The following is a 25618-nucleotide window of genomic DNA, read 5'->3' on the forward strand; positions in this document are numbered from 1 at the left end:
TGGAGTTAATTGGGAACTGTATATTTTAGCAACTTCTGGATATCAGTCTTCATGTACATACCGAAAATGTCTTGAACACCATTAGGATTACAGACCGCAAGAAAAACCCAGATTTGTTTGCTAATCTAAGGTGAGACACTTTGATGGGAGAAAAATAAAATTGCTAAAAAAAATATATATCAAACAACCTTGTAAGAAAAGCCTTGACTGCATAGATAAGAATCATACAAGCTTGTCAAAAAAATAAAAATAAAAAATGAATGCACAAAAAGGAAATCTGATTGCACCGTAGCTGGGAGGTTTTATATATATAATATATATGACATTAGATGTTGAGGCATCAACGAAACAGCAGCTAACTCCTCCTCAAGGTTAATAAACTGCCTTTTATAAAAACAATCTGGCAGTTTTCAAAGGCTCGGTTCCAGCTTTTTCCCCAATCTCTGTTCATATGAATTGCTTTGGACAAGATAAGTTAATGCAAGCCGAGCCAAATTGTGGGTGCAGACATTTAAAATCCAAGTAAGACGTGTTATTTTATTTTATTTTTAAAAAAAACATACCCCAGGGTAAGAGGCATAATTCATAGCACACTGGACTCCAAAGCTTTTACAAGCTGCCTTCTCGAATCTGGTGCGCTGCACAAGCTGGATTGGGGAAGGCTGCGAGCAATGAAAATAAATGCACACCTACGCACACATACACACATCACGCACACACATACAGAGGGATCGGATGTCCTCCCCGAAACCCCCAATGCAACAGACAGAAAACTGACAGACATTTGCACCATTATTTTTTTTTTAAAAAACTGCTTTATATACAGTTTACAAGATATGGCCTTTCTGCTATAAATTAATACTGCACACTTTTGCGATTCTATTTGAAAGCAAGAGTTGATTTTTTTTACCACCCCCCCTTTAAACTCCCCACCCTTTTTTTTTTTTAGAAAAAATAACTGCAGATAATTTCCCCCCTCCCCCTTCCAAGAAATAAATTCAGTGTCACATTAAAGCCAAAAATTTAGGCGTCCTGCCTGCCTGATGCAGCTGTGGGTGAAACGTCCATTTGCGTACAAGATGCAATCGAGGATTGGCGTGAGCAAGCGTGGATTCCTTAACGGTTTACGGGCAAAGGGATCGCTGCATGCTTTCCAGCCAATGTGTTTCTCCAGTTTTGTAGGCAGTGATGTGAAAAAAAGCCACCAATTTTTTTTTGGGGGGGGGATTTGTTTTAGGGTGTAAAAGAAGTCACGTTTGCTGTGGTAAAAACTTCCCAGTCCTTGATTACTGGAGTAATGTGTATTTGTCAAATTTGACAGGACTGACTTTCTTAGGAACTTCACATGATTTGGGGGGTGGGGGGGTGGGTTGTCCATCCACCCTGGCCACCTACTCTGCGGAGGATAGAAATCCACAAAGGCCTTTGCTGTTGTTGTTTTCTTGCAGATAGCGTCCTAATGCTAGCTCAAGGCTGTTTGTCAGAGACAGCTAAGACCAGGGGGGTCTTCAAACTTGACCCTTTTATGACTCGTGGACTTCAACTCCCAGAATTCCTTAGCCAGGCGCTGGCCGAGGAATTCTGGGAGTTGAAAGTCCACAAATCATAAAAGGGCCAAGTTTGAAGACCCCTGGCTGAGACGCTTCCCGGATTAAAATGTTCTACAAGGCCTGCTTGTAGGGTACGTAGCTGAGCTGGTTCCCCACCTTTTCTTAGGCATTTCCAAAAGGAAACTAAAACTAGGATGGGGGGGGGGGGAAATGACTCGCTTGCTTTCTTGAGACACATCCCGATTAAAAATAGTTCCAGGAGTTGGGTTTTCCCCACTATTCATCTTACAGAAGTGGGGCAAGGGGGAATGGGAACAGGCTGATAAATCTTCTCTTCTTCACGAATTCTCTAGCTCAGGGGGGGGGGTTGTCTCCAAACGTGGCCACTTTTAAAGACTTGCGAACTTCAACTCCCAGAATTCTTCAGCCAGCCGCGCTTGCAACTTTTAACTTGGCCACTTTTAAGACTTGCGAACTTCAACTCCCAGAATTCTTCAGCCAGCCACGCTTGCAACTTTTAACTTGGCCACTTTTAAGACTTGCGAACTTCAACTCCCAGAATTCTTCAGCCAGCCGCGCCTGCAACTTTTAACTTGGCCACTTTTAAGACTTGCGGACTTCAACTCCCAAAATTCCCTGGCTGGGGAATTCCGGGAGTTGGAAGTCCACAAGTCTTAAAAGTAGGCAAATTTGGAGACCCCCCACCCCGATCTAAGCAATCCTATCCTGTGCCCTGCCGGGGATGGGAAAAGGTTAATAAAAAGAGAATAAGAGTCCACCTCTGCTTAAGAGGTGGGCGGAGGCTAGAATTCAGCCCCGGATGCGAGGAGCAGCAAGCAGAGCCAACTGTGGGTATAAAGGAGAAGGATGAGGGGGTTGGTCTTCCCAAAAATTCTGAACGGGCGCCTGCAACAGATGATGCGCAACACCGAGGTTGTGGAGCGTCCGTGCAGTGAACCCCAGTGACATCACGTCACGGCTCTGAAGCAGGCTAGCCTGTGCCTTTAAAAACGCAACTGCATATGCAGAAGTTGCTTAGGCAGATGTTTTTAATCTCAGGAGCTCAAGAGGAGAAGGGGGGGGCTACTGCCCAACCAGGCCATGGGACTGACTACCTACAACCGGATCGGGTCACTGTGGAGAACTCGTTGCCACAAGTTCTAAAGTGAAGAAGTGTGAACTGCTGACCGCTGGCGGTGCAATTTCAGCGCCGGGAGGGGGGGGGTAGAGAAAGACATGAAAATAACGGCGTAAACTCCAAAGCAGCACCAAGGCCTCATTTCCCTCCAACGTAAACCAAGAAAAGACTCACATCTGCAGACAAACCTACGAAAGGAGGAGGGGGGGGGCAGACGGAAAACCCTAACCTTCTCCGCCTGTGTGCAAAATCTGTTTTGTGCTGTTGCTCGACCGCTGGAGGGGGGGGAGCCCTTATCCTCCCCCTAAACGTTAGCCCTAGCTCTTGACCTGCAAAAAAGGTGACCTGCTCTTGACCTGCAAAAAAGGTGACCGGCCCTGTTTGCCACCGTTATTTAAAACCAACAGTAATTTTTTTTGTTAAAAAACCGACGGGCACTTACAGAACTTTTGTGTTCTGTCGGCAGAGGTAAATGTCTCCCAGGGCCGCTGCTAGCTCCTGGCAAAGGTCAAGATGCTTGACCTAACAAACCAAACAAGGACCTAATTTCACAAAGCCGTTAAAATAAAATAAAATAACAACCCACACACATTAAAACTTGGCCCATTTGCGAAGGGGGGAGGAATTCTTCTCCCGACTGAATGGACGGACGATACGCTACAATTACGAAAGGAAAAAACTCAAGTCGCCTCTTCCGGTTTAGAAAAGCAATCCGTCATCCAGAAACGCAGAGAAGGGTGAGCAAACCAGGCCTTGCAAGGGATCCCCTTTAGCTGTCCCCAAGATAGGACCCTCAGCGTAGCACCCAGAGTGCCGGTGCCCCCCCACCTCCTTTGGCACCAGGTGCTCTACCACGGGGTGTCAAACGCGCCACCTCACGCATTGGAACTCCCCCCCCCATTGCCGGAGCTGGGGTGGGCACGGTTTCGGCGCGACGCATCCCAGCGGTTTTGACACCCCTGCTCCACCACGCCCCTTTACACCTTTTTTCAATGTCGAACTGAACAAAACTTAATATGGACGCAAACCGCCGATGGGAGATAAGGATTCCACATTGGCCCTTTTTGGAGAACAACTGGTGGCAGCGGGGCCCTGGCCCGGTATTTTTTAGGGAGTCGAAAATACCGCCCTGAACAAACGGGGATTGCCTGAAAGGGGAGTTGAGAAGATGGTGTGAAGCCATCCGGTACGATGGGTCAAGCCAACCGTGGCAAATCGACATCATTGTTTTAACTGAGAATCCTTTGGTCTGCATGGCTTTGTCAGTTTGTTTGCACAAATAGGGAAAGTCCTCAAGCAAATCCTTCCGCCAGGAGAATTTGCCCGCAGGCAATGAGTAGGAGGGCCTCCACTTTTGGGCTAAGATGATCAGAGGCAGGATTTCTAAAGACAGGGCAGCTGCATCCAGCGCGACAGGTTTGTAAATGTTGCTTAGCGTGCTTTGGGAGAAGTGTGTGGCCAGCCCGAGACGGCTGTGAGCCCGGTTTTGGTTTTAGCGGGCCGAATGGCAGAGCATCAGACGTAAACCGAGGAGGCAGGCTGGTATCTGGATATTAGTGATGCAATTCTCCAAGAAAGAGAGAAAGAACCCTGAAAATAGATAGGCCGTTAAGAAAAAAATGGCATCATCCAATAATCACCTTGTTCTTTTGAGAAAAAAAGCAACAGAAGAGTTCAAACTTTCAAAGTGAAAAAGAAAAAAAAAGCCTTGGGCTTGCTTTACTGTAGCTTTTAGGCAAGGTTTAGTGTCTACTCATATCAAGAGATGCTTGTGGCAGATTATCTGGGCCAAAACCCTCCACGATGTAAAGACCAAGCTCTCAAACAGAGGAGAGACTATTGACGCTGTTTAAATTATGCATTAAATTTCTTAGGTCAAATTTCCCATTTGCTGGGGGTCAGAGCTTTCAAGAATAAGACATGATTTCATCTTTGATCGTTAAGATTCAAATAAAGTACCCTGAGGAGGAGGAGGAGGAGGAGAAGCAGGAGGAAGAGGAAGAGGAGGACCAACCCTCTTAGCTTAATTTAAAATTGCACCTAGGAAGGCATGGAGTTGTTGATATCTATCACAAAAACCTGTCAAAAGCAGGGGCTGCTACAGCAAATGAGGTATACTGAAGACTTTCCCAGCAATGCAGCCTTTGAAGAAATGGCCTTTCTCTTTCTTTTTCTTTCTCTTTCTCTCTTTCCTTTCCTTCCTTCCTTCCTTCCTTCCTTCCTTCCGCCTTTGCAAGCCCTAGTGTTGCACACACCACAGTGTTTCACTTGTGTCGGTCGGCATGTATGCATATGTGCGTGCTTGTGTGTAAATACACAGACATAGACATTCGGTGTACTGCATCATACATATAAATACACACACGCACACACACGCACAAACACACACACACATATACATACATATGGAAGAATTTCTCAGCCCCATATGGAGGTTCCTAGCATGTTCCAAAAGTCACCGGGAGGCGGTAACAATTAGCAAGGGTGGCGAGCAGACGGATCCTCGTAACAGATTCCCCCCCCCCCCAAAAAAAATTGTCTTTTGATCTACAGGCTTCAGGATGCAGCTAATAACGTGAGACTGATTTCTTGTGGTGTGTGTCTGTGTGTGTGAGGGGGTGTAGCGTGGGGACAGGGGGGGGGGGAACGAAGGGAAGGCTTGATGGCAAATGCTTCTTGCCTATCATAGAAGGAAGATGCTAAACCTCTGAAGGTTGGGTGAGGCCCAGCCCCACCCTTGGCGAACGCCCGGTCAACCAAAGTGCATAAATACTTTTGAGACTTTCAATATTGTCAGATATTTCGAAAGGGGTAACAGTACGGTGATGCGGAGGGACGGGGGGAGGAGGGGACACCAAAACCCAAAAAACCCCAAAAAACAAAAAACCAAAAAAAAAAAAGGAAATAATGCTGTTGAGTGCAGGAAAAAAAAAAGAGGACTTCTTCCATGCGAGGTCCGATCACAGTGCACACCTGGCTGCGTCCAGATGCCGAAGAGATGAGTGGCGGTTGTTTGGTTTTGGTGATGGAGACAGACGCTCCGTTAAAAAGGAATAATTATAATAATAAAAGTTTGGTTGTTTTCTTTTTTTAAAAATAATAATAATAATAATAATCCAAAGTGCATAGTGAGAAGAGAGAAACCTCCTCGTTCTGGTAAGACTGCGACGGCCTGACACCAGCCTTCTCCCGCGGATGTGCCGGGCGTCCTACTCTCCTTCATGACCGTACCCCGGAAAAAAAAACACACAGGCGGTCGTCAGCCCGGTAAACACACTTTGCCGGCAAACAGAAGTCCCACTATCGTAAAGAAAATTGATAAAACAAAGAGTACGTAAGATGAGCCCACCACGGTGTTATTCGGAAGTTTATAGGGTTGACCTCCCACTTCGTTGATGTAAAATCCTATGGGGAATATTAAGGCTGCCATACAGAAAAGGATCACTGGAAGAGGGAAGAAAAAAGAAAAGAAAGAGAGAGAGAGAGAGAGAGAGAGAGAGAGAGAGAGAGAGAGAGAGAGAGAGAGAGAGAGAGAGAGAGAACAAGAACAACAGGTTAGTGGAGAAAGTTGTACGGATGGCTGCAAGTGCAGGTAGTTCTCAATTTGCAAAGTTCATTTAATGGCCTTTCGAAGTTACAATACCACCGGGGGAAAAAGCGTTATTAACTTAGCCGCCGCCGTGATGTGCTTAACAACTGTTGCAAGGAAGGTCGTAAAACGGGGCAAAAAAAACCCCACCCTGTTTTCTGTTTAGCGACAGGAATTTTGGGCCTAACTGTGGTCGTTAAGTCATTCATTCATTTAGTGACTGTCTGGAAGTTGCGATGGCACTGGGGGGGAAAAAAAAAGAGCGTACGGCCATTTTTCATGCTTAACAACCACTGCAGCATCCCCACGGTTATGTGATCAAAATCCAGATGCTTGGGACTCATATTTATGATGATCTGGGTCACGTGATCCCTTTTTGCGACCTTCCGACAAGCAAAGTCAAGGGGGGGGGAGCCAGATTCTCTTTACAACCATATTATAACTTAACTGTGGCGAGAAAGGTCATAAAATGGGGCCCTTAACAAATGTCTTGCTTAGCAACAGACATTTAGTGGTCGTAAGTTGAGAACTACCTACATTTCTTTTTAAAAATTTTCTTTTACAATAAAGGCCGGTGTTTTTTCTTCAACATTAGCAGCTCTAAGGTGTCGGGACTTCAAACTTCCCAAACTGACTTGTTTAGCAACGGAAATTCTGATCCCCCGTTGTGGCCATAAAACAAGCCAGGCTGAGGGGAAAGGGAGAGGTTTCCAAGCTGAGCCAGGCTGGCTCAGGAATTCTGGGAGTTGAAGTCCACAAGTCATGAAGGGGCCATAGTTCCCCCATGCTGGCTCAGGAATTCTGGGAGTTGAAGTCCACAAGTCATAAAAGAGCCAGGTTTCCTTCCCCTGGCCTAGGCCTAGGCCGCTTTATGACTCGTGGACTTCAATTCCCAGAATTCCTGAGCCAGCCACTCTGAGGGGAAAGGGAGAGGTTTCCAAGCTGAGCCAGGCTGGCTGAGGAATTCTGGGAGTTGAAGTCCACAAGTCATGAAGGGGCCATAGTTCCCCCATGCTGGCTCAGGAATTCTGGGAGTTGAAGTCCACACGAGTCATCAAAGAGCCAAAGGTTGTCTACCCCTGGGCTTGGTCAGTGTGGCCAGGAAGGTTATAAAGTGGGGCAAAGCTCCTTTAACGACGGTGGTTGTTAAGTCGAGGACTGCCTGTAATTGGGAAGGCCCTGAAGGAGGCAAAACAACACGTTCGCCCCCGTCCAGTCTCTTCCAGAAGGAATGTCTGCAGGACGCAGGGCGCCCGCAGCGAAGTCTCTAATCCTGAGCGCCGACAATAATCCAGGGCTTTTGAGTTTGCCACTGGTCCTGTTGCTGTGGGGGGAAGCCTGTGTCTCTGCAGGCTTTGGGGACAAAGGGAAGGAGCTGGGGGCTTTCTGAACGGGCCCAGGGTTTGGGAAAACAAGGAAGAGACGAGCCTGGGATGGGTTTGACTATTCCCAAACGCAGCCTGCCCTCTTTGGTCTCCCGAGCGGAGGGGAAAGAGACTTACTTCCAGTGAATGCTATCCAGCGCGCGTATTTCGTGGCTTCCCTTCGCCAGTGGGAAGCCACCAGCAAGCCACAGGTGACCGTCAGTGAAATGATCCCCATGATGATGAAAAACAGCGTCGTGATCCACTCGGGGGGCAGCCGTGGAGGAATGCAGGTCCTGTCACGTCCATGAATGGTTTGACACTGTCGCACAAGGCCAACGGTGAGAGCACCTGAAACGACACACACAAGAGGGGGAGAGGACGGGGCTGTCCGTTAACAGACGCTCTGGGGAGCCGGTGGCCTACCCAACATTTGCTTGCTTTGGCTTTCTCCATCTTCTGGAACCAGAAGGCGAGAAGAAGAGACCTCACCCCGCGGCTGCTTTGGGTGAGCTCAGAGCTCACGGCTGAGATGGCCATTCCATTCCATTCTACATTGCTTGTATTGTATTGTATTGTATTGTATTGTATTGTACTCTACTCTACTCTACTCTATTCCCATTTCTATTCTATCCCTATTCCTGTACAGGTAATTCTCGATTTATGACCACAATGGGCCCAAAATTTCTGTTGCTAAGCGAGACAGTGGCTAAGTGAGTTTTGGTCCCTTTGATCACCTTTCTTGCCACACTTCTTAAGTGAATCACTGCAACTGTTTGGTTAATTGAATCTGGCTTCCCCATTTGTTGTCAGAAAATTGCCAAAGACGATCACATGATCCCGGGACGCTGGAACCGTCATAAATATGAGCCAGCTGCCAAGCACCTGAATTTTGATCACGTGACCCTGGGGAATGCTACAATGGTCATAAGGGTGAAAAACGGTCATAGGTCACTTTTTTCAGGGCTGTTGCAACTTTGAAGGGCCACTAAATGAATGGTTGTGAGTCGAGGGTAACCTGCATGTGTATTTCATATTATACCTGGAGTGTGTGTGTGTGTGTGTGTGTGTGTGTGTGTGTGTACACACACACACACACACACACACAATGCTTTTTTGTAAAAGAAAAAGCCTACCCTACAAGGTTCAATCCAAAAAAGGTGTTGGAAGTCCATTCTGGGTGTTCTATGACAAAAAAAGCCAGCCATACACACACACACACACACAAATATATTTACATACACACACACACATATATATATATACACACACACAGATAGATAGATTAGATAGGATAGATAGATTAGATAGGATAGATTAGATAGGATAGATAGATAGATAGATAGATAGATAGATAGATAGATAGATAGATAGATAGATAGATAGATAGATAGATAGATAGATAAATAGATAGAGATAGATATAAATAATTGGCTTAAGCATACAAACACCCAAACCCTGAGCCAGATGGCTGGTTGGGTCACTTTAAGGACAAAGGGCTTCTTAGCTTAAGCGGCTGAAGCCAAACTGGTCCCATCTTAAGTAGTAAGATGTACGTAGCCATATGTGGAGCATATGAAATATTTAAATAGTTTGGAAAGAAAGAGAGAGGCTTCTTGGAATTATTTTCAAATGGAAAGAGAGCTGAGCTTTATGCTCTGAGGTTTTTCCAGAACGGAAACTATTTCAACTCCCCAGAGCGAAGACACTGACCGACACAACCACTGGCTGGTGTTTCCTTGGCAAGGACCAAGTTGGGGAGAAAGCCAACAAACTCCTTGAGGCTTGGTCTCCCAGGTTGGAGGGACAGAGAACTTTCTGACTCACCTCCACGGCCAGCTGGCCGAAAACTGTCTCCTTCTACTGGGCTGGTGCTAGGAACATCTGCTAAGCATCAGAAGCCAAAGAAGAAGAATAGCAAATCAACAGGAAGGAAGAACGGTCCTGGGAAAGTGATGAAGGACCCGCCTACATCAGTTTGGAGACCTATCAAGTGAGCTCATCTTTGGATGGTTGAAACCGTGTTGTTCCTCTGGCACTAATATCAAAAGAGAGCATCAAAGTGCTTTCGGGATTTCCCCCCCCCCTCCACATCCCTGCCAAGTTTGCAACTACTGGTCTCTTATCCAAGTTCTAACCATCAACAAACTTTAACCCGAGGAGGTCCAGCCTCGACCATCTTTAAGACTTGTGGATTTCAAGTCCCAGAATTCCCCAGCCAGCCACGCCTGGTTCAAGAACAGCAGAAGGCAGAATCTGAAGACGAATGGTGAATGTGTAATTGCTAAAATGTGCGAGCTTTTAGGGAAATTTGAAACGGAAGAAGTGAACAAGGAAGAAGAACATATGACTTGCTCACTTTCAAATGACAATAAATATTCATTAAGTTCCCAGTCAGCATTGGATAACACAACAGTGTAAAACATTCTAAACCACACAGCATAAAAGAATAGAAATAACTAGTATCATGAAATATGAAAGCTAACACGAGATTTAAAAGAGGTAGATTCTCTCTCTCTCTCTCTCTACACACACACACACACACATCAGAATTAACAGAGATGTACACTAACAAATATACTTTTTTTTTTAAAAAAAGAACCCCACTGCTGGTCAAAAGCAACGAAAACTATGCGTTTCCAGAGAGAGAATTCACTTCTCTTAGCCTCTTGTCACTCATCCTCAAATTAACCTACAGAACAGAATATAATTAGCAGTTGTGTTCCAAGATAACATGCCCGTTTAAGGAAGCGCATTGAAATTTAAATTCAATGGAACTAAACACACACACACACACACACACACACACCCATTAACCTTTTAAAAATCTGATGATTCGGATTTCAAAAAAGTGAAGTTTTAAAATAGACTTCTCTCCGCGCTGCTTTTAACACAATGGAATGCAAAGCTCTCCGGATTTTACGATGACCTATATCCCTTTGGTGGTTGTATTTTGTTTTGTTTTAACACCAAGGGTGCATCTTGGGAGGAAACAAACTGGCAGCTGCTGAAAGGAACCCTTGTACAAGCTCCCTGGGAAAACACAACGAAGCCTTTGTCCAAACCCGGCATACCACAACAGGGGACCTGGTTGAAGCCGAAGGGGGCTTTCACCCAGCACAGAAAGTTTCATGAAACGCCAGCTCCATTGCCCACGTGGCCAAATCATTGCGGGCATATGTGTTGTACAGCACTGAAGAAAGACTGGCCAGTCACCACGGGCCCATTGTGCCTCGGAACCGCAAAAGCCAGTAAGTGGGGCACACACGTGTGCACGCACAGATGTGTCAAGAAAATCCAGAGAGCTTTGACTAGAGCAGGCCTCTCCGAACTTGGCAACTTGAAGACTTGTGGACTTCGACTCCCAGAATTCCCCACCCAGCATTTCTAATGCTTCTGGTCTTTATCCGAGAGCAGCAGAGCCAGGAACTGCAACGACCACACAGCCGTTCGGATGCTGAGCAGGGAGTTATATTTAGCATCCCACCCAGATGGAAAGTGTTTCCATGCTATGAGAACACTTCAAGAGAGATCCATAGCTCTCAAAACGGCAGAGGAAGCCTGACCGTTGGAACTTCAAATCCAGTCATAAGTCAAAGTCCCCTTTTTCGGGTCAACTATAACTTTGAACGGTCACTAAGCAACCGGTCGCACGTTAATTGTAGTTAATTTGTAGTAGTTAATTTGTTCAGATTCTAGCATTGTATTTTAAGAAAGAAAGAAAGAAAGAAAGAAAGAAAGAAAGAAAGAAAGAAAGAAAGAGGAAGGAAGGGAGAGAGAGAAAGAAAGAAAAGAAAGAAAGAGGAAGAAAGGAAGGAAGGAAGGGAGAAAGAAAGAAAGAGGAAGGAAGAAGAAAGAAAGAAAGAAAGAAAGAAAGAAAGAAAGAAAGGAGGAAGGAAGAGAAAGAAAGAAAGAAAGAAAGAAAGAAAGAAAGAAAGAAAGAAAGAAAGAAAGAAAGAAAGAAAGAGGAAGGAAGGAAGGAAGGAAGGAAGGAAGGAAGGAAGGAAGGAAGGAAGGAAGGAAGAAAGAAAGAGGGAGGAAGGAAGGGAGAGAGAGAGAGAAAGAAAAGAAAGAGGAAGAAAGGAAGGGAGAAAGAAAGAAAGAGGAAGAAGAAAGAAAGAAAGAAAGAAAGAAAGAAAGGAAGGAAGGAAGGAAGGAAGGAAGGAAGGAAGGAAGGAAGGAAGGAAAGAAAGAAAGAAAGAAAGAAAGAAAGAAAGAAAGAAAGAAAGAAAGAAAGAAAGAAAGAAAGAAAGAAAAACACACACTGTCCCTTTTGTGTAGATACGTATCTGAATTGCGGACGTTTCTTTTGATCTCCTGTGACACTAAATTGCATTTAGTGTAGCTTAACCAGTTGAACAACTGAAGGAAGATCAAATACGTTTCTATCTCTGGAGTCCCTACGGCACTTAACAGTGTTAGCTCCTTTTACAGCAATGGTGATCAGGGTTCAACCCTTTGGGTAACCCAGCAAATAATAAAAGCCAAGGCCGGGGGGGGGGGGGGAGAGGAGAGAGCAAGCTGCATGGGTCGTCTGAGCAATTTCTTTTTTCTTTTTACGCTGCAAGAGAAACCTCTAAAGTTCGCAGGAGCTTACATCAGCCCGCTTTGGTGAGAACAGGTGCTGTCTGCGTATAAATAGCGGCTTGCTCATTCTCACGCATACGTGCCTGTAGACAGACAGACAGACAGACAGACAGACACACACACACACACTGGTGCCCCCATCAGAGTCGGGAGGGGAAACATCAAAGCTTTGTCTGGGGGAAGAAGAAGAAGAAGAAAAAAAAGGATTGTCCTGCTCTGAAATTACAGCATAGCTCTAAAGACCTATCCCGAAACAAGAGGGAATTTTTATCTCACTAGCATCAGCAAGGGTGTGTGTACTGTTGTGTAAAGCAGCAGTCAGATCGAGAATACATCTCTTTGGCAAAGAGAAAAGCTAGCCAGGTTTTAAGGTAGCCAGGATTTGATGGACAAGATTTGTTTCCATCCCCACTGATACAGCTAAGTTGACTTAATTGCTGGCCCAGTTTTGGAAGACTCCCTTTACCCAAAAAATCAAAGTGCTTAGCTGTAAGATACAGCAGCAGGTCTGGCTGATACCACTATGAATTCAATATTTAAGCCTGATTAGATGCAAGAGATACCTAGTATAACAAGCAAGCTAACAATAATAAATCATGTTTCCCAACTCTGGTATTACTTAACCTTGGTTTATCCATTTACTGATTATGTGCCCTGAAGACACTTTAGCCTCCTAGAGACCACACAGATTTTCTCCACAACAATCTACCAAGTCTCCCAATGGAGCCCTCAGCATCATTTGACTATATTTTTTACACTGATCCAAAAACAGACAAGTCCAGATTGAATGCAATCTATGAACTCAACCAAAGAGAGAGGGAGGGAGAGAGGGAGGGGAGAGGGAGGGGGGAGAGAGGGAGAGAGAAGAGAAAGGGAGAGAGAGGGAGAGGGGAGAAAGAGAGAGGGAAAGAGAGGGAGAGAGGGAGAGAGAAGAGAAAGGGAGAGAGGGAGAGGGGAGAGGGAAAGAGAGGAGAGAGGGAGAGAGAGAAAAGAAAGGCAGAGAGAGGGAGAGGGGAGAAAGAGAGAGGGAGAGAGAGGAGAGAGGGAGAGAGAAGAGAAAGGGAGAGAGGGAGAGGGGAGAAAGAGAGAGGGAAAGAGAGGGAGAGAGAGGAGAGAGAGAAGAGAAAGGGAGAGAGAGGGAGAGGGGAGAGGGAAAGAGAGGAGAGGAGGGAGAGAGAAGAGAAAGGGAGAGAGGGGGAGAGGGGAGAAAGAGAGAGGGAAAGGGAGAGAGAGAAGAGAAAGGGAGAGAGGGGGAGAGATCCTAGAATTTAGAAACATGCTCAAAACAGCATGCACATTTCCATATTTCTGCATTGAGTCCCTGTTGCTCTGTTTCTGAAAACAGCTAAATTAAACCATTTAAAAATACTACAAGCATGCCAACACATAATTGCAAAGATCGAGCTAATTTGGGAGTGAATGTCAGTTTACAGATTGAAAGCTATTAAGAAGAGATTGGGAGCTGAAATGGAATTTTATTGGATGCAATTTGGGGGTCTCGGAACACAGCTTTCTCGCAGCTCTCTTCCACTTCCATTTGCTGGCAAACTAAAGCTTTCTTATTATAATAAAAACATCTGTTGCTAATATTTCTTCTGGCTGTATTTGGTGGGATTTTTTTTCCTCCCTCCCGTATTAAATTTTAGCAGAACAACAAACTACTGGACGCGAACTGGCATCAACAAGAACCGCTAGCAGGGCTTTGTTCAAGGAATTTAAAAGGGGCTTAGAAAAGGCAAAAGTGTGCAAAAGGTGGGCGGCACCCCTATATTGGCCCCTATTGTAAATTGAACGTGCCCAAAAGACATAAGGGAAGCAAACAATTTACACATTAGCAACCACAATTGAGCACAATATTTCCCTTGCTAAGCAAAAGAGTTCAGTAAGTTGCAACACATTTTGTGATTTATTTTTTGTGTGTGATTTATTTTGCAGCCGTTTAAGGGAGGGAGTCGTACGGTTGTTAAGTAACTCTGGCCTCCCTCATTGACTTTGCTTGCTGGAAGCCGGGAAGCTGGGAAGGTCGCAAATGATGGTGACACAACCCTGGGGTAACACAACCGTCCAAGCAGATGGGATTTTGATCAGGTGACCAATGGGGATGCTGCAATGATCGTTAAGTGTGAGAACTGACAAAGCAGTCAGAAGGCACTTTTTTCCAGCCGTGTCGTAACTTTGAGTGACCACTCAAGGGAAGGGCCGCTAAGTCGAGGACTGCCTTTATTCGCACAAGGAGAAACGGTATTCCCACTTGACGGCATGAAGCTAACTTCCTTTTTCAATGGGATTTAGACTCCGCTCTCGAGGCATTCAAACTTTCAACAGATACTTAAGGCAAAAAAATATATACCTGGAAGACAACAGGCAGCGAAATGGCATCTACAAACCCCTTGCAGACAAGCTGAAGTCTGCCCAGCTGGACTTCGGTGTACCTGAATTAATTCCTGCGGAAACATTCTGGCTTATCAAAAGAAGACAGAAGGCATTAAACAAAGAAGGAACAGAAAACATGCTTGCGAGTATCCTATAAGGGAACGGAGACTATCGCTCTCCAGATGTTTGGGATTACTGTCAGCCTGGCCACCGGCAATGGATTGATTGTGAGTTGGGAGTTTGCTCCTCAGAGTCCCAGCAAATCAATGTTCATTTCTTGGAACTCAAAAGTACATTTTTCGGACCATAAGACACACCGGACCATAAGACGCACCCAGTTTTTGGAGCAGGAAAACAAGAAAAAATAATTATTTCTCCTTCTCTCTCTCTCTCTTTCTCTCCCTCCCTCTCCCATTGTCCCTTCCTTCCTTCCTTCCTTCCTTCCTTCCTTCCTTCCTTCCTTCCTTCCTTCCCTCTTTGTCCTTCCCTCTCTGCATTAGAGCAGTACCCGCGGAGGCGGCCCTGCAGCCCGGCTTTCTCTTGCAGAAAGCAAGCTGAAACGGAGTGAGGGAGATTGCCAGAAATGCGAATCGGCCGATCTCACGCTCCTGCAAACTCCCTCGCTCGGTTTCAGCTTCCCTTGCTACAAGAGAAAGCAGGCTGAAACGAGGCAGATTGCAGCAGCGCGAGATCAGCCGATTCGCATTCCTGGCAATCTCCCTCGCTCCGTTTCAGCCTGCTTTCTCTTGTAGCAAGGGAAGCTGAAACCAAGCGAGGGAGATTGCAGGAGCGCGAGATCGGCGTTTCTCAGCACATGCCGATTCGTGCTCCTGACAATCTCCTTTGCTTTCCACTTGCGGAGGTTGGGGCTGGCCATATGGATCACCTTCGGACCATAAGACGCACCCTCGTTTCCCCCCCACACTTTTGGGGGAAAAAAGTGCGTCTTATAGTCCGAAAAATACGGTAACCACCACACAAGGTTACACTGATCAGGAGAGAAGTAGGAGCAGATGCCGAGAGAACCAAGCATGAGGATGGTCCTTGACCTCCTAGATCCTGACTCCGATCTAAGAACAGCTTATGGCAAGAACAAACATCCTTGAGGACACACAAGCGCAAAAAAGGGAATTAAAAGATGGAGGAAGGAGACCACCGAGCAAAGAATAACATTCAAGGAGGATACAGCTGAAGGATCTACTTGGAAGAGCCTGAATAAGTCGAGAGTTTTCGTGCCTAAGCGTAAAACCAACACGCTCAAGTGGAAGCTGTTAACAGATTAACAACACGCTGTGTGTGAACGCGGAGAGACGCAGAGCCCGGCCCATCTGCTGGTATGTCGGCTACTGCCAGAAGCATGTACTGATGACGACTTATTTTGGGCCAGCAACAAAGCCAAGGAGGTGGCTTCATTTGACAGTTTGATCTAGAGATGGAAGACCACGAACAGGGTTACTGAGAAGACAAGGAGTGAGAAACGTCGGCAAATGTTGAGCCATTCCGGTTATAGAAAAAAGATTCAAGGGCTCCATAAAGATAAGATGCTGCGTACTTGCCATATGCCAAGAGTCAACCACAAGGCCTGCTCTGACGGTATCCCACGTGCTAATAATTTCCATTGGACTCCATCTGCACACGATTTCTGCAGCCATTGTTCCGCTGAATACCCGGGAGGATACAGCTGTTTCTGCCTTTGTTGGCAACAGAGATAAATAAGCACGATGGGAATTTGAAGATGTTACTATGGTGGTCCTCTTCAAAATCCTCTCCTGCTCTCATAACTGGGGGAAAACTTGGGAGAACAAAATAGCTGAACCAGATAAAAGTCTAGTTGAGAGCCACAGAGAAACGACACGTGTCCTGGATGCGCTCCGCGGCACATGTCCTAGATATGGATGTACACAGAAAATTGTCTTCAAGCGGTCATCTAGTTCTTATGCCCCACAAAAAGCCAACACTTTCTGAACTTCTAATGCGTGACCAACCATCCCCTTCCTTTTCTACACCTAGTTGCAGAGACGATCACAGAGTTTCCTGGATCAATTTCCTGTGGCATCCGAACGCCTACAAATTGCTGTAAAGAAACCAAGGCTCTGATCCTGGTTTACAGGCAATATTTAAAATCATTGCGATCCTCTCTTGGATATCGTGAGTGTCCTTTACGGCCGGATGGAAGAGAGGGAAAACGCGAGGAAGGGTCCTTGGTGTTCTCTGAGCTTGGTTGTTTTCTTGCAGACGATTTATTACTCAAATAGGTAACAAGATGGGTGCTAGACTCCATTGGTACCACAAAAAGAGAGGACTAAGAAGTCGGTGTGGCGAAGACTCGTTGGTTGAAGGTGCCTGTAATATCTGACTATTTCTATCTTTTTTTAAAAAAATCTATCACCAAATTGGCCAAGTCGTGGCTATTCTACACCTTCCCAAACAATATAAGATTATAGAAGTTTCTTTCATTTCTTCACATCCTTGGGCTATTTTTTTTCCCTTCTTTTTCTGGTCCAGAGCCTGTACTTTCTTCCGATCTTCTAAACTTGCTCGTTATAGCTTCTCTTTTTTTTAGTAATGCAGGAATGGATGCTGCTAGTTCCTTGGTTGCCAGATATTAATCGATTTTGTGCATTTTTCATCTTCACGCCGGTGAGCGCCTGAGCTGAAGACCAACCTGGACACACAGAGGGAGAGAGATGAAAGCAAAAGGTATGGTGAAAAATTGTATTTCTCAGACGCCAGCGGGCGCGTGCACAAACGAATGCACTGCGCTGAAAACGTACGTGTTGTAACGTTGGTGCAAAATTACTGCCTTTTAGGTGAGCATCTGCATGGAGCAACCTGGAAGCCGTTAAGCAATCACCAGGGATAATCCCTTATTTGACTATTATAATCTGGCTTGGAAATTATGTAAGCGGGACTGTTACCAGATCTGAAATTAAAATAAGGCACCGTTTTGGAGGTAGTAATGGAGAAGCACTCCTAGTTGTTATTCCGGAAGGAGACAACTGGATGCCCTCCGGCTGCCACAAGGGCCTAATTTATCTAGGGAGATTATGATTAACATCAACGGGATGAGGCCACGAAATCTCGATACAAATTCGCAAATTAGGAGGCGTGTTCCACCCACCAACGCGCCACGCGGAATGACACCAAAGGGAACCAAAATATATAGGAAAGCAAACATGGCACAGTCATAACAAAAGGGTGCCATTCAAAAGAGCTCACCTATTTCTTTCGAAGATGTCCAAGGTTGGCATGCATGGCTGAAGCATCCTGGTGAAGTTGGGAAATTCCAGAGGAGAGGGAAGATCTTCAGGGCCTCTTTTTCTTGGATAGTTCTGCATTCCGCAAGCCAAAAGCCGCCCGTTTTCATGGACGTTGGCCAGAGAATAGGGGGCTATTTTTTTTTGACTCAGTTATTAGCAATATCTGTCAGGCGTGAAGGATCAGGTCCAAATAAACTCCTTAATCGCTAATCGTGCCTATAGACAGGAATCGTCTCAACTAACGTTTAGCATCTGCTTGGAGTTAGATAAGGGTCCATGGCATGGAAGAGGGGTTAGACTTAGTTCACTTATGGCTAACGGTATGTAGAGATTCTAGGCTGAGCCCTCTTTTAACTCCGCCCCCAGGTTCTGCCCACAATATCATAGGAAAATCCTCCCCAAACACTTTTATTATAATTTGAGCATCCATAATAAATCGAGCACATTGAACACATTATGTCAACTAAGTCATTCCATTCGATCTACTGCCATTTTATCAGGTTCCATCAAGTTGGTGTTGATCCTGAAGTAACTGTGATTGGTAAGGGTCAACGCCACATTGATCTCCGGCATGCTCTAACTTGACCATTTAGGTCCCCAACAAAGCACTGGTTCCAAGAGTAATTGATTGCTAATTATATGCAACTGTCTATAGGTGATACTTCAATAGGTGTAATAAGCCCTCTTGGATTCAGTGCCTGCTCAATCACTGGATGATGTGGAATACATAAGATGGAGCAGAATACTGCTGTTGGGCAGGAAACTGATTTAATCCCTTGATCAAGGAGAGAGGTAATTTATCTAATATAAACGGAAAAGTGTCATGGTCTCCTATAGAGGGTTTGTCACCAACTCTATTGCCCACCACAGATGGGGACTGCAGCCAAGAAATTAAAAGGCGCTTGCTCCTGGGGAGGAAAGCCATGGCAAATCTAGACAGCACACTAAAAAGCAGAGACATCATCCTGCCAACAAAAGTGTGTATACCCTGACTGCTCTTTAGAAGGCCAGATCCTGAAGCTAAAACTCAAATACTTTGGCCATCTAATGAGAAGGAATGACTCACTGGAGAAGAGCCTAATGCTGGGAAAGGTTGAGGGCAAGAGAAGAAGGGGACGACAGAGAAGGAGGGATGGAGTCCCTGAAGCAGGAGGCGTGAGCTTAAAGGGACTCCAGAAGATGGTAGAGGACAGGAAGGCCTGGAGGAACGTTGTCCATGGGGTCGCGATGGGTCGGACACGACTTTGCAACCAACAACACTGCCCAAGGTAGAGATTGATATAGCGGACTTAACTGTATGGCATCCACATTTTTTTTAACCACCATGGTTAATTTTCCTTAATTTATACTGCTGCCAGGAAACTAGGAATTGAGACCTAATCAACACAGCACAAGTTAATTAAAAGCTCAACTCTTGCTTTCAAGGAATGCAAGTGCAGTAAAGGAAAACCCGCTCCACAACTGACAATTTTGCAGCTTGCGATGCAGAGGTCAACAGGGAGAAATCAACAAGAGAAAACCTATGTGTGCTGTCCCTCTCATGCACAGACACACAGACACACTTCAGGCAAAGGGAAATCCACAAGAATATGAGAGCCTGCTCTGAAACCAACCGTAGCAAGAGTGCCGGAATCTAAGGAGGAATGAGAAGAAAGTCAAAAGTGGAAGGTGATCTATGTTTCTTTCCCCAGTCAAAAATAAAACAAAGTATTGTTTTGATTAATCCAGTTCACCTGGGCTCAACCAGTCTGGCCGTGAAGGCGTTGGGGATTCCGAACGTTTAAGATAGGACCATTGGGTGGGTGTCATCAAGCCGATATTGGCTCCTTCTGCATCAGACTCCATTAAGTGATTTATAGTAAGATCTGAAAAGCATTTCCAGATCTTCTCAAGACTTGGGACAATCAATCACCCCACTCCTCGTTCTGCCAACAACACAACTAAACAATGCCTGCTGATGATATATCATTTTCCTTATGGGGTGTGCAATTGAGCCTGCCCTGCCTTGCTCTGCCCTGCTCCTCACCCTATAAGTCAATGAATAGGGAATGTTCTTTGCAGAAAGCAATTAGGAGAGATCACTTTAATTGGGAGGAGGAGGAGCAGGAGGAGAGGAGGAGGGAAGAAGGGGGAGGAGAAGGAAAGAACCCACTAATGAAATAAGGGATAGAGGAGGCATGACATTAAATTGCACTTATTTCTGTTATTACTGCATTTTCTCCAGATGTTGAAGGGGAAATTATACCGTTATCCTATGGCCGGATGGACCAATTTCCGTACAAGCCTGCGTAAAGATTTACCAAGACCAAGAGGACCCAGGAATAGAATAGAGAATAGAACAGAAATAAAGAATAGAGTAGAACAGAACAAAATAAGAATATTAATAAGAATAGAATAGAACTGGAAGGGACCTTGAAGGTTAAGTGAATAGAATAGAATAGAATAGAATAGAATAGAATAGAATAGAATAGAATAGAATAGAATAGAATAGAATAGAATAGAATAGAATAGAAATAATGAAGTGGAATGGAGTGGAGTGGGGAATAGAATGGAATGGAATAGAGTGTAATGGAATAGAATGGAATGGAATAAATGCAATGGAGAATGGAATAGAATAGAACAGAATAGAATAGATGTAATGGAATAGAATAGAATAGAACAGAATAGAATAGAGAATGGAATGGAATGGAATGGAATAGAATAGAATAGAACCTGGAAGGGACCTTGGAGGTCTTCTAGTCCAGCCCCGTGCTCAAGCAGGAGAACCAGTCCTTGAGACCCACCAGCCAAAGAAATCAAAATAAATTCTTTCGGCAGTGTTAGACGCCACTTTGGGCTCACCCAGAAGACACAAGATCAAGACAATCTTACAAAAGTGGCAGAGCTGGACCCCACCCCCTCAATCAAGATAAGAGCAATTATGTTGCAGATGAGTTTAAAATGGAAACAAAACCAAAACAGAGGAGACAACTATGTAACTTTTACCAATTCATCTCTGCAAAAACAAAACAAAACAACAAAAAAACGCCTTGCTTAATTTTGATATGGTGATGAGCCAGGAAATGAAAATATAAGACAATCAGAAGTAAAACAGCAGAGAGATATCAGGATTACACTTAACTTGCCATATTAAATGAAGTTTATTGCATGTCGACTGGCTGAACTCTACCGCATTAATGAAGTCTAATGCTGGTTGATGTACCCTCTGGCACTGCAATTTAAATACTTATTTCAAATAGACTCATTACACACTTACACACACACACACACACACACAATCACTTATATTTGCCAAAGACACACCCACAAATCAAAAGTCCTGCAGAACATCCAAGCCTCTTCTCTGGGCAGCTATTATCGCATTTACTAAACAAGCAGTGCTGCAGTTTGAATTGTGTGGCACAGGAATAAATCAATTCCTTGAACAGCCTCTCCCATCACAACACACAAAGCCTCAGTGCAATGAAGAGAACAAGCCCTTCTTTTCCTCGAGAAACACAGGTACACACGTGCTCCGAGAATGACCAACCATTGAAGGAAAGAAAAAAAAACAACAAACGAGGTTGGTTGTTTCTATCCCTTGCTTTTAAAAACTCACTCTTTATTTCCTTTTTATCGCTTTGCATACGTTCTGGGTGTTATGATATGCAACAAGTGCTTCTTGAAGCTGGCAAGTTTAATTCAGCGTGGCTGGTTGGGGAACTCTGGGAGCTTTAGATTAAGGTCGATCCCGGGGGTCCAAATTTACTCTCTGACCTCTGCATTTCTTTTTGGTCTGCACTTCAGCAGCAAGAAAACCTCACTTGCTCCTCATTCTCCTGCTGTGCGCGCGCCCACACGGACACACCACTGAATCCCAGGCAAAACAGGGACCTTGGAAGGCTGCAAAATGAGCAATAAAGAACAGAAAGGATTTATTGCTCTTACTTTTTTGGGATGTTAATTCCAAGTCATTTTTCCCCACTTGTTTGCTGTTCTTCCTTCCTAAACAACTAGCTGGAATGTACTTTGCTGACCGAAAACAGCTTGTTTTTTTCACCTGAAGTGAACCAAGCACACAAACTCCTTCCCTTGTTGCTTTTAAAATTAGGTATTTATAAACACGATGCATGTGCCCCCAGAGGTCATACTGCCTTCTTGTTGGCAGCCTCTGCATAAGACACTTAGCCTGATGGATAAAGAATAAAGCCATTTTCAAAGTTTGGTTTACGGATCAGTGTACAATATGATTCGAACACATTGACTCTATGCAAATAAATCACGTAAACACTAAACAAAGTTGAAACTAACTCAGTTTATTACGTTTTGCAAATGCAGCTGTTATACCTGAAATGGATTGAGGTCAGGGGTCTTCAAACCTGGTCCTTTTGTGACTTGTGGACCTCAACTCCCAGAATTCCTCAGCCAGCCACAGTTTACCTGATGAGGTCCACTGCTAATTTCCTAAAATAATTCTGCTTTTTCCATTTGCCTGCAAGTTTTCTAAGCCATGCCACATTAGGACTAGACATTCATTTCTCAAGCTTATAATTTCGAAACAACAAACGTTATGAAGAAGGAAAAATAGAAGTAAGCTAGTTCACCATTCTTTCAATAATGTCACCCATATATCATCATGCACAAAGTATACTTTACTACTTATGAAACCTAGTATTCCAAAGCGTTTACTATTAGTACAAGACCATCAATCAACATTAGCTGATGATTTATTTGTATCCCCATTTATTCTTTCTACAAATAATTCAAGGTGGTGAACATATCCAACACAACTTCCTCGTCCTATTTTCCCCACAACCATCACCATCCTGTGAAGGTGAATTGGGCTGAGGTGGGGGGGGGAGACTGGCTCAAGGTCACCTAGCCAGATTTCATGGCTAAGGCAAAACTAGAACTCACAGTCTCCCACTTTCCATCCTAGTGCCTTAAGCACTAGACCAGGGATCTTCAAATTTGGCCCTTTTATGACTTGTGGACTTCAACTCCCAGAATTCCTCAGACAGCATGCCTGGCTGAGGAATTCTGGGAGTTGAAGTCCACAAGTCATCAAAGGGCCAAGTTTGAAGACCCCTAACTGAGACCATACTGACTTCAATTGTTGGTCAATGGGCTACAGCAATTAATGGTAGGTCACACATTACTTGCACCCGTCAACATGGAGACCAAATTCCTTACTAGTTCCTCATAACTTGCACCTGTGTAGTACTTTTTATTCCCTTCTATCCCAGATTTACAGCAGAGGCGGGGAAATTTCACCCTGCTCCAAAAATTGCTGATCTACATGGTGGCTGATGGAAATGGATCAAATCCAGCAACTGAAGATTCTCCACTTCTAACAAGCAGGTTTGGGGATGGTAAAAGGAAAGAAATATTTTTTCCTCTCTCTCCAAACTTCTTCAGAGGAAGGGCGGTGTTGGGCCTGAGGGTTTAGTTGACTGACCATTGTCTAGACCAGAGGTCCCCAACTTTTGGGACACCAGGGACCGGTTCCATGGAGAGAGGTTTTTCCACGGACCGGAGGGGGAATAGGTTTGCATGCTGCTTGCATCCCGCAGATGGGGCTTCACTGTTTGTGCAGACCGGTTTCTTGCATGCTGAGGACCAGTACCGGCCCACAGACTGGGGGTTGGGGATCCCTGGTCTAGACAACAGATACAACAGATTCCAGTCTTGTCTCCAGAAGTTGTGGGTGCTCCATCACTGGAGGGTTTAAGAAGATATTAGAACAGGAGTAGGCCACCTTGGCTCTTTTATGAGTCGTGGACTTCAACTCCCAGAATTCCTGAGCCAGCCACGCTGAGGGGAAAGGGAGAGGTTTCCAAGCTGAGCCATGCCAGCTCAGGAATTCTGGGAGTTGAAGTCCAGAAGTCACGAAGGAGGCCAAGTTTCCCTCACGGCTGGCTCAGGAATTCTGGGAGTTGAAGTCCACAGGTCATGAAGGGGCCATAGTTCCCCCATGCTGGCTCGGGAATTCTGGGAGTTGAAGTCCACGAGTCATGAAGGGGCCAAAGTTCCCCCATGCTGGCTCGGGAATTCTGGGAGTTGAAGTCCACGAGTCATGAAGGGGCCAAAGTTCCCCCATTCTGGCTCAGGAATTCTGGGAGTTGAAGTCCACGAGTCACAAAAGAGCCAAGGTTGCCTACCCCTGGGTTAGACCATCATTTGTCCGAACGGTATACGGCAGGGGGTCTCCGAACTTGGCCCTTTGATGACTTTGTGGACTTCAACTCCCAGAATTCCTCAGCCAGGCGTGCCTGGCTGAGGAATTCTGGGAGTTGAAGTCCACAAGTCACAAAAGGGCCCAGCTTTGAAGAGCCCCTGGACTTATACCAAAAAAACCCACCTTGGGAAGAAAAGCCTGGCAGGGCTGGACTCTGTCCTTCCTTCCTCTCCTTCACAGCTTCTCTCTCGCCCCCTCCCCAAAAAAAACCCTCCACCTGTCCCCCCCCCAAAGGCCTTCAGTCCGAAGGTCCACCCGAGCCAGCCGCCCCTACCTTTCCCAGCAGCCCGAATCTGAAAAGTGGCGAGTCTCTCCGCTGCCTGGACCCCTCCGCGACCCCCACATTTCCCCCCTCCCGCAAAAGCCACCTCCGACCCCCCCACCACCACCACCACACACACGCTGGGGATTTTGGGGGGTGGTTGTCCCCGAGGGGGGTGGTAGGCGGGATGGAGGGGCTGCGGCAGAGCCACGAGCCGCCCGGCGCCGTCCTTTCCACCCGGGGTGGGGGCTTGGCTTCTCCCGCCCTTCCCCAGCCCGCCCCTCCCGCCCCACCGGCCGAGCCACCCACCCGCGGACTCGCCGGTGTTGATCCAGTCCGGGTTGGCCAGGCTGGCGATGGCGAAGATGTCGGCGGCCAGAAAGAGGCATCCTGAGATGATGGTCAATTTGTCCATGTCCTCCGGCTCCGGCCCGGCTTCCCACAGGCGGGGCCCGGGCCGGGGGCTCCTCACAGCCGCGGCTCCATGGCTCGGCGCGGCCTCCGACTCTTCGCGCCGCCGCCGCCGCCGCCTGGCCTGGCCTGAGCGGGCCCGCGGCCGCCCGCTCCCCGTCCCTCGCCGCCGTCCTCAGGTAGCCGCTGCGCAGGGGCGGCCCCTCCCCGCCGCCGCCGGGCCCCGACTCGGGACGGCGCCGGAAGCGAAACCCGAGCAGGCACCGCCGCGCTCGCCTCACCCGGAAGCGAAAGTGAGGCGTCTTTTTCTCTCACAGTCTCTCTCTCCCCGCGCGCCTCTCGCAGCGGGCACCAGACGGGGCGGGGCTTCTGGAGGCGTCGCCGTCGCCAGGACAGCTTGGGGGGCGGGGCGGGGCTTGAAGGGCGTGACGGGTGGGCGGGAAGGGGCGTGGCTTGGGAGCTGGCGGGTAGGAGGAAAAAAAAAAGGTGCCTCGTGCTGGATTTGGGCGCCATTAATTAATTTATTTATTTATTTTATTTATTGATTACGTTTTTATACCGCCCTTCTCCCGAAGGACTCAGGGCGGTGTACAGGGCAATAAATACAAAAACAGGAGACAAAAGTTATAAAATAAATAAATGAAATAAATGCCCAAGGTTAAAACAATAATTAAGATGTATTAAAACCCTAACCCAATAATAATAATAATAATAATAATAATAATAATACATAATAATACATAATAATACATAGAATGAAGGCTACTGCTAAGCTTGTAAGCCGCCATGAGTCTTCGGAGAAGGGCGGGATATAAATGGAATTAAAATAAAAATAATAAACCTTTATTGTCAAAGTACAACATGTGT

General features: G+C 46.0%; 1 protein-coding gene and 1 long non-coding RNA gene across 2 annotated transcripts; both read right to left on the reverse strand.

The window, feature by feature from the left end:
* Positions 1 to 519: 519 nt before the first annotated feature.
* On the reverse strand, positions 520 to 25008 carry MOSMO (modulator of smoothened). The gene is made up of 3 exons (XM_081338542.1): positions 24650 to 25008; positions 7780 to 7992; positions 520 to 6132 (listed from the first exon to the last, which is right to left on the reverse strand). The coding sequence occupies exons 1-3, from the start codon at positions 24753 to 24755 to the stop codon at positions 5948 to 5950; spliced, it is 504 nt and encodes a 167-aa protein (XP_081194668.1). The 5' UTR covers positions 24756 to 25008; the 3' UTR covers positions 520 to 5947.
* Positions 16981 to 18240, reverse strand: LOC308674225. Its single transcript, XR_014027832.1, has 2 exons — positions 17821 to 18240; positions 16981 to 17266 (listed from the first exon to the last, which is right to left on the reverse strand). It is a non-coding gene; the product is annotated as an uncharacterized lncRNA (long non-coding RNA).
* Positions 25009 to 25618: the final 610 nt, after the last annotated feature.

This window comes from Vipera berus (genome assembly GCF_964194415.1).
Source record: "Vipera berus genome assembly, chromosome: 13".
Lineage (NCBI taxonomy): Eukaryota > Metazoa > Chordata > Lepidosauria > Squamata > Viperidae > Vipera > Vipera berus.